General features: G+C 60.1%; 6 protein-coding genes across 6 annotated transcripts; all 6 read left to right on the plus strand.

The window, feature by feature from the left end:
* Positions 1-2,539: 2,539 nt before the first annotated feature.
* LOC126311045 (uncharacterized) lies at positions 2,540-3,670 on the plus strand. The gene has a single exon (XM_049992117.1). It carries the CDS (start codon positions 2,540-2,542, stop codon positions 3,668-3,670), a length of 1,131 nt encoding a protein of 376 aa, XP_049848074.1.
* Positions 3,671-5,364: 1,694 nt separating this feature from the next.
* On the plus strand, positions 5,365-5,979 carry LOC126311046 (uncharacterized). The gene has a single exon (XM_049992118.1). It carries the CDS (start codon positions 5,365-5,367, stop codon positions 5,977-5,979), a length of 615 nt encoding a protein of 204 aa, XP_049848075.1.
* A 222-nt stretch (positions 5,980-6,201) lies between these two features.
* Positions 6,202-9,564, plus strand: LOC126311048 (polysialoglycoprotein-like). The gene is made up of 2 exons (XM_049992119.1): positions 6,202-6,322; positions 8,183-9,564. Exons 1-2 carry the CDS (start codon positions 6,202-6,204, stop codon positions 9,562-9,564), a joined length of 1,503 nt encoding a protein of 500 aa, XP_049848076.1.
* A 67-nt stretch (positions 9,565-9,631) lies between these two features.
* Positions 9,632-10,597, plus strand: LOC126311049 (uncharacterized). The gene has a single exon (XM_049992120.1). It carries the CDS (start codon positions 9,632-9,634, stop codon positions 10,595-10,597), a length of 966 nt encoding a protein of 321 aa, XP_049848077.1.
* Positions 10,598-13,131: 2,534 nt separating this feature from the next.
* LOC126311050 (uncharacterized) lies at positions 13,132-16,170 on the plus strand. The gene is made up of 2 exons (XM_049992121.1): positions 13,132-13,416; positions 15,391-16,170. Exons 1-2 carry the CDS (start codon positions 13,132-13,134, stop codon positions 16,168-16,170), a joined length of 1,065 nt encoding a protein of 354 aa, XP_049848078.1.
* Positions 16,171-16,335: 165 nt separating this feature from the next.
* LOC126311051 (uncharacterized) lies at positions 16,336-17,166 on the plus strand. The gene has a single exon (XM_049992122.1). The coding sequence runs from the start codon at positions 16,336-16,338 to the stop codon at positions 17,164-17,166; it is 831 nt and encodes a 276-aa protein (XP_049848079.1).
* The last annotated feature ends 2,384 nt before the right edge of the window (positions 17,167-19,550 follow it).

Genomic DNA, 19,550 nt, shown 5'->3' on the forward strand with positions numbered 1-19,550 from the left:
TGGCTGCAGCATGAGAAGTTCGAAGAGGCACAGTATGCAACCTTTCAAATTTCAGTTTTGACTCCCCCCAAGTAAGCCGGTCCAGGGTCTTAAATTCCATTATTTTCCGCACCTTATGAAGAACAGGGCAGTCCACCGAGCATGGAGAGTGGTGTTCCCCACAGTTGGCACATACAGGCGGAGGCACACATGGAGAATCTGGACGAGAGGGGCGTCAATCTCGACATGTGGCGCTGGATGGGCAACGGGAGGACATATGCCCAAACTTCAAGCACTGGAAGCACCACATCGCGGGAGGGACGTTTGGCTTGACGTCACAACGGTAAACCATTACCTTGACTTTCTCTGGCAATACAGCACCCTCGAAGGCCAAGATAAAGGCACCGGTAGCCACCCTGTTAGTCTTGGGTCCTCTATGTACACGACGGACAAAATGCACACCACGTCATTCCGAGTCTGCTCTCAGCTCGTCGTCGGATTGTAACAATAGGTCACGATGGTAAATAATCCCTTGGACCATATTTAAGCTACTGTGGGGACTGACGGTAACAGGGACGTAACCCAGCTTATCACACAAGAGCAACGCCCGTGACTGGGCTGAGGAGGACGTCTTGAGCAGGATGGACCCATTCCTCATTTTAGACAACCCCACCACTTTCCCCAACTTATCCTCCACATGTTCCACAAAAAACAGAGGCTTTGTCATAAGAAAGGAGTCTCCATCAGTCCTGCTGCACACAAGGTATTGTGGTACGTAAGGCTCCGGCTTGGCACTAGATCTGCGTCCCTCCCACGGCGTAGCCAATGAGGGGAACGACTGAGGGTCGTATTGTGCAGCATCAAAGTCAACTCTGTATCGCTTAGAGACGCTGGTGACCGTGCGACCACCTGCTTAGTGTGATTTATTGCGCTTCATTACGCCACATCCGCCCAGACGCCACCTACTCCGAACAAGGGCTCTCCCCAAGGACGCCACCCAGCCAAAGCAACGGGTACCTGGCCGATATCCCATTGACTGGAGTCCCCGTGCCCCTGACAAAATGGGCACATACTCCTTGGCATGCATGGAGAGGAAATGGCTCTGGCATCTGCAGTGCGATCCCTGCGTGCTCAGGGGGCTACCACCAAGAGGGTACATGACGACCCCACCACAACGGACTAACTACCGTGCTGGATTTTAGGTGTTGAAATGGTCCACAGTTGTCATGGGCGCTAAGAAGGGGATTGCGCACAAGACGAGAAGGAGGCAACCCAGAAGACACTGGGTGTAAATCCCACCACACAACAATAGATAGCATGCAAGATTGTGTTGCACGATGGACCAATAGAAAAACTCCACGTAAGGCGTCCTTCCCAAATGGCACGCACTAACAACGGAAATTTTGAAAATTGGAGGTCAAACCCGAGAGCAGACCATCACATAGGGCCGAAACTTTTGAGACTCCTTTCAGTCGCCTCTTACGACAGGCAGGAATACCGCGGGCCTATACTTACCCCCGAACCCACACGGGGTGAGAGGCTTAGTCCCCAAAAACGAACCCCCATTGGTTCTGCTGGACACAAGGTATTGCGGTGAATCTGGCTAATGTCTGTCCGCAGCCCTGTATATCTCCCATGGCGTGGATAGGGAATCTAACGATTTGGGGTTATATGTCACAGCATTAAATTCTGTCTTACAACGTTTAGAGATGTTGGCGGTCATTCGCCCAGCGGACTGAAACTTCACCCTCTTCATTGAGGGGCATCCGCACTGATGCCACCCACTGCGACCAGGGGCTCTCTCCATTTGCGTCATCCAGCCACAGCAAAGGCCACCTGGCAGGATGGCCGTTGCCGGGAGTAGGGAGTACTGATGCCCAAGGGAGACGAGCATCTACCCTTTGGGTTACGTGGGGAGGTGTCAGCTAAGGCATCGTCAGTATGATGTTAGGGGGCTACAACTTAGAGGGTACATGACGAACACACCAAAACAGGCTGGTTACCGTGCTAGATTTTGGATGCCATGGGTAGTCCATAATGATTGTGGGTGCAGATGGTGACACACTAAGGGCGTTACGTACAATCCAACAGGTGTGTATGTCCAAAATGAAGGATGGAGCGTGCAGCGACGACACCAAGACAATAAAGTGTGCCAAGGTCTTGGGGCACAGAGGACTCAAGGTGCACCACGTGAGGTGTCCTTCCCCAAAAGACATGAAGTTCTGCTGAATTTGGAAAAATGGAGGTCAAACCACAATGGGAACCATCACATTAAAAGCTAAAACAGGTGAGACTCCTTTTATTCGAATCTTACGACAGGCAGAAATACTGTGGGTCTATACTTACCACCGAATCTGCAGGGGGACAGGTTCAGTTGTAATGCAGTGGGGTCCACCAAGCACATCTGGTGCAGTCATAACACATTACTGTCCACTTAGCCCATCAGGTGCGGTTGTAGGGCAACGATGTCAGCCAGCCCGTTAGGCTGTGCTGTCGGCCATGCACATAAAGTGCGGCCGGAAGGCGGTGCGTTCGGCCGGGCCCATCAGGAGCGGCCGAGATGCAGTGTGTTCGGCTGGGCCCATCATGTGCGGCCGAGATGCAGTGCGTTCGGCCGGGCCCACAAAGTGCAGACGAGAGGCAGTGCGTTCGGCCATGCCCATCAAGTGCTGACGAGAGGCAGTGCGTTCACAAAGGCCCATCAAGTGAAGACGAGAGGCAGTGCATTCACCAAGGCCCACCAAGTGCAGACGAGAGGCAGTGCGATCGGCCAGGCCTACCAAGTGCAGACGAGAGACAGTGCGTTCGGCCGGGCACACCAAGTGCAGACGAGAGGCAGTGCGTTCGGCCGGGCCCAATAAGTGCAGACGAGAGGCAGTGCATTAGGCCAGGCCCACCAAGTGCAGACGGGAGGCAGTGCGTTCGTCCATTCCCACCAAGTGCAGACGGGAGGCAGTGCGTTCGTCCATTCCCACCAAGTGCAGACGGGAGGCAGTGCGTTCGTCCATTCCCAGCAAGTGCAGACGTGAGGCAGTGCGTTCGGCCAGGCCCACCAAGTGCAGACGAGAAGCAGTGCGTTCGGCCAGGCACACCAAGTGCAGATGAGAAGCAGTGCGTTCGGCCAGGCCCACCAAGTGCAGACGAGAGTCAGTGCGTTCGTCCAGGCCCACCAAGTGCAGACGTGAGGCAGTGCGTTTGGCCATGCCCACCAAGTGCAGTCGAGAGGCAGTGCGTTCGGCCAGGCCCACCAAGTGCAGTCGGGAGGCAGTGCGTTCGGCCAGGCCCACCAAGTGCAGACGAGAGGCAGTGCGTTTGGACAGGCCCATCAAGTGCTGACGAGAGGCAGTGCTTTCGACCAGGTCCACCAAGTGCAGACGAGATGCAGTGCGTTCGGCCAGGCACACCAAGTGCAGACGAGAAGCAGTGCGTTCGGCCAGGCCCACCAAGTGCAGACGAGAGTCAGTGCGTTCGTCCAGGCCCACCAAGTGCAGACGTGAGGCAGTGCGTTTGGCCATGCCCACCAAGTGCAGTCGGGAGGCAGTGCGCTCGGCCAGGCCCACCAAGTGCAGTCGGGAGGCAGTGCGTTCGGCCAGTCCCACCAAGTGCAGACGAGAGGCAGTGCGTTTGGACAGGCCCATCAAGTGCTGACGAGAGGCAGTACGTTCGACCAGGCCCATCGAGTGCAGAATAGAGGCAGTGCATTCGACCAGGCCCATCGAGGGCAGACGAGAGGCAGTGCGTTCGGCCATTCCCATCGAGTGCAGACGAGAGGCAGTGCGTTCGGCCAGGCCCATCGAGTGCAGACGAGAGGCAGTGCGTTCGGCCAGGCACATCAAGTGCAGACGAGAGGCAGTGCGTTCGGCCAGGCACATCAAGTGCAGTGTTGGGCAGTGCGTTCGGTCGGGCACATCAGGTATTGTCGTGAGGCAGTGCTGTCGGCAAAGCCCATCAGGTGCATTCGTGAGTTAGTGTGTTTGGCCAAGCCCATCAGGTGCAGACGAGACGCAGCGCATTCAGCAAGGCCCATCAGGTGCAGACGAGAGTGAGCGCGTTCGGTTAGGCCCATCAGGTGCAGACGAGAGTGAGCGCGTTCGGTTAGGCCCCTCAAGTGCAGACTAGAGGCAGCTCGTTCGGCCAGCCCTATCAAGTGCAGACGAGAGGCAGAGCGTTCGGCCAGCCCTATCAAGTGCAGACGAGAGGCAGCGCGTTCGGCCAGCCCTATCAAGTGCAGACGAGAGGCAGCGCGTTCGGCCAGCCCTATCAAGTGCAGACGAGAGGCAGCGCATTCGGCCAGGCCCATCAAGTGTAGACGAGAAGCAGTGAGTTCGGCCAGGCCCATCAAGTGCAGACGAGTGATAGTGCGTTCTTCCGTTCCCATCAAGTGAAGATGAGAGGCAGTGTGTTCGGCCGGGCCCATCAGGTGCAGTTGTGGGGCAGTGCGTTCGGCCGGGCCCATCAAGTGCAGTCGTGGGGTGGTGCGTTCGGCCGGGTCCATCAAGTGCAGTCGTGGGTCAGTGCGTTCGGCCGGGACCATCAAGTGCAGTCATGGTGCAGTGCGTTCGGCCGGGCCCATCAAGTGCAGTCGTGGGTCAGTGCGATCGGACGGGCACATCTTGTACAGTCGTGGGGCAGTGCTGTCACTAAAGCCCATCAAGGTGCAGTCGTGAGGCAGTGCGTTCGGCCAGGCCCACCAAGTGCAGACGAGTGGCAGTGCGTTCGGCCAGGCCCACTGAGTGCAGACGAGAGGCAGTGCGTTCGGCCAGGCCCATCAGGTGCAGACGATAGGCAGTGCGTTCGGCCAGGCCCACCAAGTGCAGACGAGAGGCAGTGCGTTTGGCCAGGCCCATCAGGTGCAGATGATAGGCAGTGCGTTCGGCCAGGCCCATCAGGTTCAGACGAGAGGCATTGCGTTCGGCCAGGCCCATCAGGTCCAGACGAGAGGCAGCGCGTTCGGTCAGGCCCCTCAAGTGCAGACGAGAGGCAGTGCGTTCGGCCAGCAGTATCAAGTGCAGACGAGAGGCGGCGCGTTCGGCCAGCCCTATCAAGTTCATACGAGAGGCAGCGCGTTCATCCAGGCACATCAAGTAGAGATGAGAGGCAGTGCGATCGGCCAGGCCCATCAGGTGCAGACGAGAGGCAGTGCGTTCGGCCAGGCCCATCAGGTGCAGACGAGAGGCAGTGCGTTCGGCCAGGCCCATCAGGTGCAGACGAGAGGCAGTGCACTTGGAAAGTCCCATCAGGTGCAGACGAGAGGCAGTGCTTTCGGCCAGGCCCATCAGGTGTAAACGTGAGGCAGTGCAGTCGGCAAGGCACATCAGGTTCAGACGTGAGGCAGTGCTGTCGGCAAGGCACCTCAGGTTCAGACGCAAGGCAGTGCTGTCGGCAATGCACATCAAGTTCAGACGTAAGGCGGTGCTGTCGTCAAGGCACAACAGGTTCAGACGTGAGGCAGTGCTGTCGGCAAGGCACATAAGGTTCAGACGTGAGGCAGTGCTGTCAGCATGTCGGATCAAGTGCACTCAAAGCCAGTGCGTTCGGCCAGGCCCATCTAGTGCAGACATGAAGCAGTGCGTTCACCCAGGCCCAACAATTGCAGACGAGAGGCAGTGCGATCGGCCAGGCCCACCAAGTGCAGACGAGAGACAGTGCGTTCGGCCAGGCCCACCAAGTGCAGACGAGTGGCAGTGCGTTTGGCCGGGACCACCAAGTGCAGACGAAAGGCAGTGCGTTCGGCCGGTCCCACCAAGTGCAGACGAGAGGCAGTGCGTTCGGCAGGGCCCACCAAGTGCAGACGAGAGGCAGTGCGTTCGGCCGTCCCCACCAAGTGCAGACGAGAGGCAGTGCGTTCACCCAGTCGCAACAAGCGCAGATGAGAGGCAGTGCGTTCGGCCAGGCCCACCAAGTGCAGACGAGAGGCAGTGCGTTCGGCCAGCTCCACCAAGTGCAGACGTGAGGAAGTGCGTTCGGCAATGCCCACCAAGTGCAGTCGGGAGGCAGTGAGTTCGGCCAGGCCCACCAAGTGCAGACGAGAGGCAGTGCGTTTGGACAGGCCCACCATGTGCAGAAGAGAGGCAGCGCGTTCGGTCAGGCCCCTCAAGTGCAGACGAGAGGCAGCGCGTTCGGTCAGGCCCCTCAAGTGCAGACGAGAGGCAGCGCGTTCGGTCAGGCCTATCAAGTGCATACGAGAGGCAGTGCGTTCGGCCAGGCCCATCAGGTGCAGTCATGGGGCAGTGCGTTCGGCCGGGCCCATCAAGTGCAGTTGTGGGGTGGTGCGTTCGGCCGGGACCATCAAGTGCAGTCATGGTGCAGTGCGTTCGGCCGGGCCCATCAAGTTCAGACGTGGGTCAGTGCGATCGGCCGGGCACATCTTGTACAGTCGTGGGGCAGTGCTGTCACTAAAAGCCCATCAAGTTGCAGTCGTGAGGCAGTGCGTTCAAGTGCAGACGAGTTTCAATGCGTTCGGCCAGGCCCACCAAGTGCAGACGAGAAGCAGTGCGTTCGGCCAGGCCCAGCAAGTGCAGACGAGATGCAGTCTGATTGGCCAGGCTTACCAACTGCAGACTGAAACAGTGCGTTCGGCCAGGTCCACCAAGTGCAGACGAGAGGCAGTGCGTTCGGCCAGGCCCATCAGGTTCAGACGAGAGGCAGTGCGTTCGGCCAGGCCCATCAGGTCCAGACGCGAGGCAGTGCGTTCGGCCAGGCCCATCAGGTCCAGACGTGAGGCAGTGCGTTCGGTCAGGCCCCTCAAGTGCAGACGAGAGGCAGTGCGTTCGGCCAGCATTATCAAGTGCAGACGAGAGGCAGCGCGTTCGGCCAGCCCTATCAAGTGCATACGAGAGGCAGCGCGTTCATCCAGGCACATCAAGTGCAAACGAAAGGCATTGCGTTCGGCCAGGCCCATCAGGTGCAGACGAGAGGCAGTGCGTTCTGCCGTTCCCATCAAGTGAAGACGAGAGGCAGCGCGTTCGGCCATGCCAACCAAGTGAAAGAGGCAGTGCATACGGCCAAGCCAACCAAGTGAAAGAGGCAGTGCGTTCGGCCAGGTCCATCAGGTGCAGACGAGAGGCAGTGCGTTCCGCCAGGCCCATCAGGTGCAGACGAGAGGCAGTGCGTTCGGCCAGGCCCATCAGGTGCAGACGAGAGGCAGTGAATTTGGAAAGGCCCATCAGGTGCAGAGGAGAGGCAGTGCTTTCGGCCAGGCCCATCAGGTGTAAACGTGAGGCAGTGCAGTCGGCAAGGCACATCAGGTTCAGACGTGAGGCAGTGATGTCGGCAAGGCACCTCAGGTTCAGACGCGAGGCAGTGCTGTCGGCAATGCACATCAAGTTCAGACGTGAGGCGGTGCTGTCGGCAAGGCACATCAGGCTCAGACGTGAAGCAGTGCTGTCAGCAAGGCACATAAGTTTCAGACGTGAGGCAGTGCTGTCAGCAAGTCGGATCAAGTGCACTCGAAGCCAGTGCACTTGACGAGAGGCAGTGCGTTCTGGCCAGGCCCATCGAGTGCAGACAAGAGGCAGTGCGTTCGGCCAGGCACATCAAGTGCAGTCTTGGGACAGTGCGTTCAGTCGGGCACATCAGGTATAGTCGTGAGGCAGTGCTGTCGGCAAAGCCCATCAGGTGCAGTCGTGAGGCAGTGTGTTTGGCCAAGCCCATCAGGTGCAGACGAGAGTCAGCGCGTTCGGTTAGGCCCCTCAAGTGCAGACTAGAGGCAGCGCGTTCGGACAGAACTATCAAGTGCAGACGAGAGGCAGCCCGTTCGGCCAGCCCTATCAAGTGCAGACGAGAGGCACCCCGTTCGGCCAGCCCTATCAAGTGCAGACGAGAGGCAGCTCGTTCGGCCAGCCCTATCAAGTGCAGACGAGAGGCAGCGCGTTCGGCCAGCATTATCAAGTGCAGACGAGAGGCAGCGCGTTCGGCCAGCCCTATCAAGTGCATACGAGAGGCAGCGCGTTCATCCAGGCACATCAAGTGCAGACGAAAGGCATTGCGTTCGGCCAGGCCCATCAGGTGCAGACGAGAGGCAGTGCGTTCGGCCATCCCCACCAAGTGCAGACGAGAGGCAGTGCGTTCACCCAGTCGCACCAAGCGCAGACGAGAGGCAGTGCGTTCGGCCAAGCCCACCAAGTGCAGACGAGAGGCAGTGCGTTCGGCCAGCTCCACCAAGTGCAGACGTGAGGAAGTGCGTTCGGCCATGCAAACCAAGTGCAGTCGGGAGGCAGTGCGTTCGGCCAGGCCCACCAAGTGCAGACGAGAGGCAGTGCATTTGGACAGGGCCACCAAGTGCAGACGAGAGGCAGTGCGTTTGGACAGGCCCACCAAGTGCAGACGAGAGGCAGTGCGTTTGGACAGGCCCACCAAGTGCAGACTAGAGGCAGTGCGTTCGACCAGGCACATCGACTGCAGACGAGAGGCAGTGCGTTCGACCAGGCCCATCGAGTGGAGACGAGAGGCAGTGCGTTCGGCCAGGACCATCGAGTGCAGACGAGAGGCAGTGCGTTCGGCCAGGACCATCGAGTGCAGACGAGAGGCAGTGCGTTCGGCCAGGCCCATCGAGTGCAGACGAGAGGCAGTGCGTTCGGCCAATCCCATCAAGTGCAGACGAGACGCAGCGCATTCAGCAAGGCCCATCAGGTGCAGATGAGAGGCAGCGCGTTCGGTCAGCCCTATCAAGTGCTGACGAGAGGCAGCGCGTTCGGCCAGCCCTATCAAGTGCATACGAGATGCAGTGCGTTCGGCCAGGACCATCAAGTGCAGAGGAGAGGCAGTGCGTTTGGCCAGGCCCATCAAGTGCAGACGAGAGGTAGTGCGTTCGGCCAGGCCCATCAATTGCATTCGAGAGGTTGTGCGTTCTTCCGTTCCCATCAAGTGAAGACGAGAGGCAGTGTGTTCGGCCGGGCCCATCAGGTGCAGTCATGGGGCAGTGCGTTCGGCCGGGCGCATCAAGTGCAGTCGTGTGGCAGTGCGTTCGGCCGGGCCCATCAAATACAGTCGTGGGGCAGTGCGTTCGAACGGGCACATCAGGTACAGTCGTGGGGCAGTGCTGTCACTAAAGCCCATCAAGGTGCAGTCGTGAGGCAGTGCGTTGTTCCAGGCCCACCAAGTGCAGACGAAAGGCAATGCATTGGGCCAGGCCCACCAAGTGCAGACGAGAGGCAGTGCTTTGGGCCAGGCCCACCAAGTGCAGACGAGATTCAGTGCAATCGGTCAGAACCACCAAGTGCAGACGAGAGGCAGTGCGTTCGGTCAGAACCACCAAGTGCAGACGAGAGGCAGTGCGTTCGGTCAGAACCACCAAGTGCAGACGAGAGGCAGTGCGTTCGGTCAGAACCACCAAGTGCAGACGAGAGGCAGTGCGTTCGGTCAGAACCACCAAGTGCAGACGAGAGGCAGTGCGTTCGGTCAGAACCACCAAGTGCAGACGAGAGGCAGTGCATTCGGCCAAGCACATCAAGTGCAGACGTGAGGCAGTGCGTTCGGCCAAGCACATCGAGTGCAGACGAGAGGCAGTGCGTTCGGCCGGGCCCATCGAGTGCAGACGAGAGGCAGTGCGTTCGGCCAGGCCCATCGAGTGCAGACGTGAGGTAGTGCGTTCGGCCAGGCCCATCGAGTGCAGACGAGAGGCAGTGCGTTCGGCCAGGCCCATCAAGTGCAGATGAGAGGCAGTGTGTTCGGCCAGGCCCATCAAGTGCAGACGAGAGGCAGTGCGTTCGGCCGGGCCCATCAAGTGCAGACGAGAGGCAGTGCGTTCGGCCAATCCCATCAAGTGCAGGCGAGAGGCAGTGCGTTCGGCAGGGCCCATCAAGTGCAGACAAGAGGCAGTGCGTTCGGCCAAGCACATCAAGTGCAGAAGAGAGGCAGTGCGTTCGGCCGGGACCATCGAGTGCAGACGAGAGGAGTGCGTTCGGCCAGGCCCATCGAGTGCAGACGTGAGGCAGTGCGTTCGGCCAGGCCCATCGAGTGCCGACGAGAGGCAGTGCGATCGGTCAGGCTTACTAACTGCAGACAGAGGCAGCGCGTTCGGCCAGGCTCACCAAGTGCAGACGAGAGGCAGTGCGTAGCTCCAGGCCCACTAAGTGCAGACGAGAGGCAGTGCGTTGGGCCAGGTGCACCAAGTGCAGACGAGAGGCAGTGTGTTGGGCCAGGCCCACCAAGTGCAGAAAAGAGGCAGTGCGTTCGGTCAGGCCCACCAAGTGCAGAAGAGAGGCAGTGCGTTCGGCCAGGCCCACCAAGTGCAGACGAGAGGCAGCGCGTTCGGCCAGGTCCACCAAGTGCAGACGAGAGGCAGTCCGTTCGGCCAGACCCACCAAGTGCAGACGAGAGGCGGTGCGTTCGGCTAGGCCCACCAAGTGCAGACGAGAAGCAGTGCGTTCGGCCAGGCCCACCAAGTACAGACGAGAGGCAGTGCGTTGGGCCAGGCCCACCAAGTGCAGACGAGAGGCAGTGGGTTCGACCAGGCCCACCAAGTGCAGACGAGAGGCAGTGCGTTCGACCAGGCCCACCAAGTGCAGACGAGAGGCAGTGCGTTCGACCAGGCCCACCAAGTGCAGACGAGAGGCAGTGCGTCGGCCATGCCAACCAAGTGAAAGAGGCAGTGCGTACAACCAAGCCAACCAAGTGAAAGAGGCAATGCGTTCGGCCAGGCCCATCAGGTGCAGACGAGAGGCAGTGCATTCGGCCAGGCCCATCAGGTGCAGACGAGAGGCAGTGCGTTCGGCCAAGCCCATCAGGTGCAGACGAGAGGCAGTGCGTTCGTCGAGGCCCATGAGGTGCAGACGAGAGACAGCGCGTTCGGTCAGGCCCCTCAAGTGCAGACGATAGGCAGCGCGTTCGGCTAGCCCTATGAAGTGCATACGAGAGGCAGCGCGTTCATCCAGGCACATCAATTGCAGACGAAAGGCAGTGCGTTCGGCCAGGCACATCAAGTGCAGACGAAAGGCAGTGCGTTCGGCCTTTCCAATCAAGTAAAGATGAGATGCAGTGCGTTCTGCCATGCCAACCAAGTGAAAGAGGCAGTGCGTTCGGCCAGGCCCGTCAGGTGCAGACGAGAGGCAGTGCGTTCGGCCAGGCCCATCAGGTGCAGACAAGAGGCAGTGCTTCCGTCCAGGCCCTTCAGGTGGAAACGTGAGGCAGTGCTGTCGGCAAGGCACATAAGGTTCAGACGTGAGGCAGAGCTGTCAGCAAGGCACATAAGGTTCAGACGAGAGGCAGTGCGTTCGGCCAGGCCCATCAGGTGCAGACGAGAGGCAGTGCTTTCACCCAGGCCCACCAAGTGCAGACGAGAGGCAGTGCGATCGGCCAGGCCCACCAAGTGCAGACGAGAGGCAGTGCGATCGGCCAGGCCCACCAAGTGCAGACGAGAGATAGTGCGTTCGGCCAGGCCCACCAAGTGCAGACGAGAGGCAGTGCGTTCGGCCGGGCCCACCAAGTGCAGACGAGAGGCAGTGCGTTCGGCTTGGCCCACCAAGTGCAGATGAGAGGCAGTGCGTTCGGCTGGGCCCACCAAGTGCAGACGAGAGGCAGTGCGTTCGGCCAGGCCCACCAAGTGCAGACGGGAGGCAGTGCGTTCGTCCAGGCCCACCAAGTGCAGACGTGAGGCAGTGCGTTCGGCCAGGCCCACCAAGTGCTGACGAGAAGCAGTGCGTTCGGCCAGGCCCACCAAGTACAGACGAGAGGCAGTGCGTTCGGCCAGGCCCACCGAGTGCAGACGAGAGTCAGTGCGTTCGGCCATGGCCACCAAGTGCAGACGAGAGGCAGGCAAGGCACACCATGTGCGGACGAGAGGCAGTGCGTTCGGACAGGCCCACCAAGTGCAGACGAGAGGCAGTGCGTTCGGCCATGCCCACCAAGTGCAGACGAGAGGCAGGCCAGGGACACCATGTGCGACGAGAGGTAGTGCGTTCGGACAGGCCCACCAAGTGCAGACGAGAGGCAGTGCGTTCGGACAGGCCCACCAAGTGCAGACGAGAGGCAGTGCGTTCAGCCAGGCCCACCAATTGCAGACGAGATGCAGTGCGATTTGCAAGGCCCATCAAGTGCAGACGAGAGGCAGTGAGTTCGGCCAGACCCATCAAGTTCAGACGAGAGGTAGTGCGTTCGGCCAGGCCCACCAAGTGCAGACGAGAGGCAGTGCGTTCGGCCAGGCCAACCAAGTACAGACGAGAGGCAGTGCGTTCGGCAAAGCCAACCAAGTGAAAGGGGCAGTGCGTTCGGCCATGCCAACCAAGTGAAAGGGGCAGTGCGTTCGACCATGCCAACCAAGTGAAAGAGGCAGTGCGTTCGGCCTGGCCCGTCAAGTGCAGACGACAGGCAGTGCGTTCGGCCATGCCCATCAGGTGCAGACGAGAGGCAGTGCGTTCGGCCAGGCCCATCAGGTGTAAACGTGAGGCAGTGCTGTCGGCAAGGCACATCAGGTGTAAACGTGAGGCAGTGCTGTCGTCAAGGCACATCAGGTTCAGAAGTGAGGCAGTGCTGTCAGCAAGGCCCATGAAGTTCAGACGATAGGCAGTGCGTTCGGCCAAGCCCATCAAGTGCAGACGAGAGGCAGTGCGTTCGGTCTGGCCCATCAAGTGCAGTCGTGCGGCAGTGTGTTCGGCAAGGACCATCAAGTGCAGACGAGAGGCAGTGCGTTCGGCCAGGACCTATCAAGTGGAGACGAGAGGCAGTGCGTTCGGCCAGCCCTATCAAGTGCATACGAGACGCTGTGCGTTCGGCCAGCCCTATCAAGTGCATACGAGATACAGTGCGTTCGGCCAGCCCTATGAAGTGCATACGAGAAGCAGTGCAATCGGCCAGGCCCATCAAGTGCAGATGAGAGGCAGTGCGTTCGGCCAGGCCCATCAGGTGCAGATGAGAGGCAGTGCGTTCGGCCATGCCCATCAGGTGCAGACGAGAGGCAGTGCGTTCGGCCATGCCCATCAGGTGCAGACGAGAGGCAGTGCGGACGGCCAGGCCCATCAGGTGGAAACGTGAGGCAGTGCTGTCGGCAAGGCACATCATGTGTAAATGTGAGGCAGTGCTGTCAGCAAGGCACATCAGGTTCAGACGTGAGGCTGTGCTGTCGGCAAGGCACATCAGTTTCAGACGTGAGGCAGTGCTGTCAGAAAGGCCCATGAAGTTCAGACGAGAGGCAGTGCGTTCGGCCAAGCCCATCAAATGCAGACGAGAGGCAGTGCGTTCGGCCAGGCCCATCCAGTGCAGACGAGAGGCAGTGCAATCTGCCAGGCCCATCAAGTGCAGATGAGAGGCAGTGCAATCTGCCAGGCCCATCAAGTGCAGATGAGAGGCAGTGCGTTCGGCCAGGCCCATCAAGTGCAGATGAGAGGCAGTGCGTTCGGCCAGGACCATAAAGTGCAGATGAGAGGCAGTGCGTTCGGCCAGGCCCATCAACTGCGGACGAGAGGCAGTGCGTTCGGACAGGCCCACCAAGTGAAAGAGGCAGTGCGTTCGGACAGGCCCCCCAAGTGAAAGAGGCAGTGCGTTCGGACAGGCCCACCAAGTGAAAGAGGCAGTGCGTTCGGACAGGCCCACCAAGTGAGAGAGGCAGTGCGTTCGGACAGGCCCACCAAGTGAAAGAGGCAGTGCGTTCGGACAGGCCCACCAAGTGAAAGAGGCAGTGCATTCAGCCAGGCCCATCAATTGCAGACGAGTAGCAGTGCGTTCGGCTACGCCCATCAATTGCAGACGAGAGGCAGTACGTTCGGCCAGGCCCATCATGTGTAGACGAGAGGCAGTGAGTTCGGCCAGACCCATCAAGTTCAGACGAGAGGTAGTGCGTTCGGCCAGGCCCACCAAGTGCAGACGAGAAGCAGTGCGTTCGGTCAGGCCCACCAAGTGCAGACGAGAGGCAGTGCGTTCGGCCATGCCAACCAAGTGAATGGGGCAGTGCGTTCGGCCATGCCAACCAAGTGAAAGAGGCAGTGCGTTCGGCCTGGCCCGTCAAGTGCAGACAAGAGGCAGTGCGTTCGGCCATGCCAACCAAGTGAAAGAGGCAGTGCGTTCGGCCAGGCCCATCAGGTGGAAACGTGGGGCAGTGCTGTCAGCAAGGCACGTCAGGTGTAAATGTGAGGCAGTGCTGTCGGCAAGGCAAATCAGGTTGAGACGTGATTCAGTGCTGTCAGCAAGGCACATCAGGTTCAGACGTGAGGCAGTGCTGTCAGCAAGGCCCATGAAGTTCAGACGAGAGGCAGTGCGTTCGGCCTGGCCCGTCAAATGCAGACGAGAGGCAGTGCGTTCGGCCAGGACCTATCAAGTGCAGATGAGAGGCAGTGCGTTCAAACAGGCCCACCAAGTGAAAGAGGCAGTGCGTTAAGACAGGCCCACCAAGTGAAAGAGGCAGTGCGTTAAGACAGGCCCACCAAGTGAAAGAGGCATTGCATTCAGCCAGGCCCATCAATTGCAGAAGAGTAGCAGTGCGTTCGGCCAGGCCCATCTGGTGCAGACGAGAGGCAGTGCGTTCGGCCAGGCCCATCAACTGCAGACGAGAGGCAGTGCGTTCGGATAGGCCCATCAACTGCAGACGAGAGGCAGTGCGTTCGGCCGAGCCCATCAACTGCAGACGAGAGGCAGTGCGTTCGGACAGGCCCACCAAGTGAAAGAGGCAGTGCGTTCGGCCAGGCCAACCAAGTGAAAGAGGCAGTGCATTCAGCCAGGCCCATCAATTGCAGACGAGTAGCAGTGCGTTCGGCTAGGCCCATCAATTGTAGACGAGAGGCAGTGCGTTCGGCCAGGCAAATCAAGTGCAGACGAGAGGCAGTTCGTTCGGCGAGACCCATCAAGTGTGGACGAGAGGCAGTGCGTTTGGCCAGCCCTATCAAGGTCATACGAGAGGCAGTGCGTACGGCCAGGCCCATCAAGTGCAGACGAGAGGTAGTTCGTTCGGCCAGGCCCATCAAGTGCTGACGAGAGGTAGTGCGTTCGGCCAGGCCCATCAAGTGCAGAGAAGAACCAGTGCGTTCGGCCAGTCCCACCAAGTGAAAGAGGCAGTGCGTTCGGCCATGCCAACCAAGTGAAAGAGGCAGTGCGTTCGGCCAGGCCAACCAAGTGAAAGAGGCAGTGCATTCGGCCCGGCCAACCAAGTGAAAGAGGCAGTGCGTTCAGCCAGGCCCATCAATTGCAGACGAGTAGCAGTGCGTTCGACCACACCCATCAAGTGCAGACGAGAGGCAGTGCGTTGGGCCAGGCCCATCAAGTGCTGATGAGAGGCAGTGCGTTCAGCCAGGCCCATCAAGTGCAGTCGTGGGGCAGTTCGTTCGGCCGGGCCCATCAAGTGCAGACGAGAGGTAGTGCATTCGGCCAGCCCTGTCAAGTGCATACGAGAGGCAGTGCGTTCGGCCAGCACTGTCAAGTGCATACGAGAGGCAGTGCGTTCGGCCAGCCCTGTCAAGTGCATACGAGAGGCAGTGCGTTCGCCAGGCCCATCAAGTGCAGACGAGAGGTAGTGCGTTCGGCCAGGCCCATCAAGTGCAGACGAGAGGCAGTGCGTTCGGCCAGGCCCATCAAGTGCAGACGAGAGGCAGTGCGATCGGCCAGGCCCATCAAGTGCAGACGAGAGGCAGTGCGTTCGGCCAGGCCCATCAAGTACAGACGAGAGGCAGTGCGTTCGGCCAGGCCCATCAAGTGCAGACGAGAGGCAGTGCGGTCGGCCAGGCCCATCAAGTGCAGACGAGAGGCAGTGCGTTCAGCCAGGCCCATCTAGTGCAGACGAGAGGCAGTGCGTACGGCCAGGCCCATCAAGTGCAGACGAGAGGCAGTGCGTTCAGCCAGGCCCATCAAGTACAGACGAGAGGCAGTGCGTTCGGCCAGTCCCATCAAGTGCAAACGAGAGGCAGTGCGTTCAGCCAGGCCCATCTAGTGCAGACGAGAGGCAGTGCGAACGGCCAGGCTCATCTAGTGCAGACGAGAGGCAGTGCGTTCGGCCAGGACAATCAAGTGCAGACGAGAGGCAGTGCGTTCGGCCAGGACAATCAAGTGCTGACTAGAGGCAGTGCGTTCGGCCAGGACAATCAAGTGCTGACTAGAGGCAGTGCGTTCGGCCAGGCCAATCAAGTGCAGACGAGGGGCAGTGCGTTCGGTCACGCCCATCAAGTGCAGACGAGAGGCAGTGCGTTCGGCCAGGCCCATCAAGTGCAGACGAGAGGCAGTGCGTTCGGCCGCGCCCATCAAGTGCAGACGAAAGGCAGTGCGTTCGGCTAGTCCCATCAAGTTCAGACGAGAGGCAGTGCGTTCGGCCGGGCCCATCAAGTGCTGTCGTGGGGCAGTGCGTTCGGCCGGGCACATCAAGTGCTGTCGTGGGGCAGTGTTTTCGGCCGGGCACATCAAGTGCTGTCGTGGGGCAGTGTTTTCGGCCGGGCCCATGAAATGCAGACGAGAGGCAGTGCGTTTGGCCAGGCCAATCATGTGCAGACGAGAGGCAGTGCGTTCGTCCAGGCCCATCAAGTGCAGACGAGAGGCAGTGCGTTCGTCCAGGCCCATCAAGTGCAGACGAGAGGCAGTGCATTCGGCCGCGCCCATCAAGTGCAGACGAAAGGCAGTGCGTTCGGCCGGTCCCATCAAGTTCAGACGAGAGGCAGTGCGTTCGGCCGGGCCCATCAAGTGCAGACGAGAGGCAGTGCGGTCGGAGAGGCACATCAAGTGCAGACGAGAGACAGTGCGTTCGGACAGGCCCATCAAGTGCAGACGAGAGGCAGTGCGTTGGGCGAGGCGCATCAAGTGCAGACGAGAGGCAGTGCGTTCGGACAGGCCCATCAAGTGCACAAGAGAGGCAGTGCGTTCGGCCAAGCCCATCAAGTGCAGACGAGAGGCAGTGCATTCGGCCGCGCCCATCAAGTGCAGACGAAAGGCAGTGCGTTCGGCCGGTCCCATCAAGTTCAGACGAGAGGCAGTGCGTTCGGCCGGGCCCATCAAGTGCAGACGAGAGGTAGAGCGTTCGGCCGGGCCCGTCAAGTGCAGACGAGACGCAGTGCGTTTGGCCGGGCCCATCAAGTGCAGACGAGAGGCAGTGCGTTCGGCCAGGCCCATCAAGTGCTGTCGTGGGGCAGTACGTTCGGCCGGGCACATCAAGTGCTGTCGTGGGGCAGTGTTTTCGGCTGGGCCCATCAAGTGCTGTCGTGGGGCAGTGCGTTCGGCCGGGCCCATCAAGTGCGTTCGTGGGGCAGTGCTGTCGGCAAGGCCCATCAGGTGCAGACGTGAGGCAGTGCTGTCGGCAAGGCCTATCAGGTGCAGACGTTAGGCAGTGCTGTCGGCAAGGCCCATCAGGTGCAGACGTGAGGCAGTGCGTTCGGACAGGCCCATCAAGTGCAGACGAGGGGCAGTGCGTTGGTCGAGTCCCATCAAGTGCAGAAGAGAGGCAGTGCACTCGGCCAGCCCCATCAAGTGCACACGAGAGGCAGTGCGTTCGGCCAGGCCTATCAAGTGCAGTCGTGATCAGTGCGTTTGGCCAGGCTCATCAAGTGCAGACGAGAGGCACTGCGTTCGGCTAGGCCCATCAAGTGCAGACGAGAGGCACTGCGTTCGGCTAGGCCCATCAAGTGCAGACGAGAGGCACTGCGTTCAGACAGGCCCATCAATTGCAGACGAGAGGCAGTGCTGTCTGCCAGGCCCATCAAGTGCAGACGAGAGGCAGTGTGTTCGGCCAAGCCCATCAAGTGCAGTCGCGTTCAGTGCGTTCGGCCAAGCCCATCAAGTGCAGTCCCGATCAATGCGTTCAGCCAGGCCCATCAAGTGCAGTCGCGATCAGTGCGTTAGGCCAGGCCCATCAAGTGCAGTCGCGATCAGTGCGTTCGGACAGGCCCATCAAGTGCAGATGAGAGGCAGTGCGTTCAGACAGGCCCATCAAGTGCAGACGAGAGGCAGTGCGTTGGGCGAGGCCCATCGAGTGCAGACGAGAGGCAGTGCGTTCGGCCAGGCCCTTCGAGTGCAGACGAGAGGCAGTGCGTTCGGCCAGGCCCATCGAGTGCAGACGAGAGGCAGTGCGTTCGGCCAGGCCCATCGAGTGCAGACGAGAGGCAGTGCGTTCGGCCAGGCCCATCGAGTGCAGACGAGAGGCAGTGCGTTCGGCCAGGCCCATCGGGTGCAGACGAGAGGCAGTGCGTTCGGCCAGGCCCATCGAGTGCAGACGAGAGGCAGTGCGTTCGGCCAGGCCCATCGAGTGCAGACGAGAGGCAGTGCATTGGGCCAGGCCCATCAAGTGCAGACGAGAGGCAGTGCGGTCGGCCAGGCCCATCAAGTGCACACGAGAGGCTGTGCATTCGGCCAGGCCCATCAAGTGCACACGAGAGGCTGTGCGTTCGGCCAGGCCCATCAAGTGCACACGAGAGGCTGTGCGTTCGGCCAGGCCCATCAAGTGCACACGAGAGGCTGTGCGTTCGGCCAGGCCCATCAAGTGCACACGAGAGGCTGTGCGTTCGGCCAGGCCCATCAAGTGCACACGAGAGGCTGTGCGTTCGGCCAGGCCCATCAAGTGCACACGAGAGGCTGTGCGTTCGGCCAGGCCCATCAAGTGCAGTCGCGATCAGTGCGTTCGGCCAGGCCCATCAAGTGCAGTTGTGGGGCTGTGTGGTCGGCCATGCCCATCAAGTGCAGTCATGAGGCACTGCTTTCGGCGAGGTCCATCAGATCTGGTAGTGACAGAGTAGAGTTGGCCAGGCTCATTAGATGTAGTCCTGTGGTTGGACAAGCCAGCCCCATCAGTTACAATCAGAAAGGCCAATCAGGCGATTCCGTGTAGTCATCCAGGCCTATGATATGTGGTCGTAATGAAGTGGGGTCATCTTAGCCCAACAGGTGTGGCCTTGAGGAAATACGGTCCGCCAGCCGCATGAGGTTCAGTCGTGTGGCAGGGCTGTCAGCATGGCCCATCAGGTGCAGTCGTGAGGCAGTGCTGTCGTCAAGGCCCATCAGGTGCAGTCATTAGGCAGGGCTGCCGGCAAGGCCCATCAGGTCCAGTCGTGAGGCAGTGCTGTCGGCAAGGCCCATCAGGTGCAGTCGTTAGGCAGTGCTGCCGGCAAGGCCCATCAAGTGCAGACGTTAGGCAGTGCTGCCGGCAAAGCACATCAGGTGCAGACGTGAGGCAGTGCTGTCGGCGATTCCCATCAGGTGCAGACGTGAGGCAGTGCAGTCGGCGATTCCCATCAGGTGCAGACGTGATTCAGTGCTGTCGGCAAGGCCCATCAGGTGCAGACGTGAGGCAGTGCGTTCGGACAGGCCCATCAAGTTCAGACGAGGGGCAGTGCGTTGGTCGAGTCCCATCAAGTGCAGAGGAGAGGCAGTGCGTTCGGCCTGGCCCATCAAGTGCAGAGGAGAGGCAGTGCGTTCGGCCTGGCCCATCAAGTGCAGTCAAGAGGCAGTGCGTTCGGCCAGGCCCATCAAGTGCAGTCGAAGGCACTGCGTTCGGCCAGGCCCATCAAGTGCAGTCGAAGGCACTGCGTTCGGCCAGGCCCATCAAGTGCAGTCATGAATCAGTGCTGTCGGCTAGGCTCATCAGGTGCAGACATAAGGCAGTGATATCGGCAAAGCCCATCAGGTGTAGACGATAGGAATGAGGTCGTGAGCCAGTGCTGTCACCCTAACCCAAG

The sequence above is a fragment of the Schistocerca gregaria genome, unplaced genomic scaffold (assembly GCF_023897955.1).
Source record: "Schistocerca gregaria isolate iqSchGreg1 unplaced genomic scaffold, iqSchGreg1.2 ptg000396l, whole genome shotgun sequence".
In the NCBI taxonomy this organism is placed as follows: Eukaryota; Metazoa; Arthropoda; class Insecta; order Orthoptera; family Acrididae; genus Schistocerca; species Schistocerca gregaria.

Coding starts and splice junctions, on each gene's coding strand:
- LOC126311045 (XM_049992117.1), top strand. CDS start 2,540: ATGCAGTGTGTTCGGCTGGGCCCATCATGTGCGGCCGAGATGCAGTGC.
- LOC126311046 (XM_049992118.1), top strand. CDS start 5,365: ATGCACATCAAGTTCAGACGTAAGGCGGTGCTGTCGTCAAGGCACAAC.
- LOC126311048 (XM_049992119.1), top strand. CDS start 6,202: ATGGGGCAGTGCGTTCGGCCGGGCCCATCAAGTGCAGTTGTGGGGTGG. Junction 6,323..8,182: donor CCCATCAAGTTCAGACGTGG/GTCAGTGCGATC, acceptor ATGCAAACCAAG/TGCAGTCGGGAGGCAGTGCG.
- LOC126311049 (XM_049992120.1), top strand. CDS start 9,632: ATGAGAGGCAGTGTGTTCGGCCAGGCCCATCAAGTGCAGACGAGAGGC.
- LOC126311050 (XM_049992121.1), top strand. CDS start 13,132: ATGCAGACGAGAGGCAGTGCGTTCGGCCAGGCCCATCCAGTGCAGACG. Junction 13,417..15,390: donor CCCACCAAGTGAAAGAGGCA/GTGCGTTCGGAC, acceptor TGCGTTCGCCAG/GCCCATCAAGTGCAGACGAG.
- LOC126311051 (XM_049992122.1), top strand. CDS start 16,336: ATGCAGACGAGAGGCAGTGCGTTTGGCCAGGCCAATCATGTGCAGACG.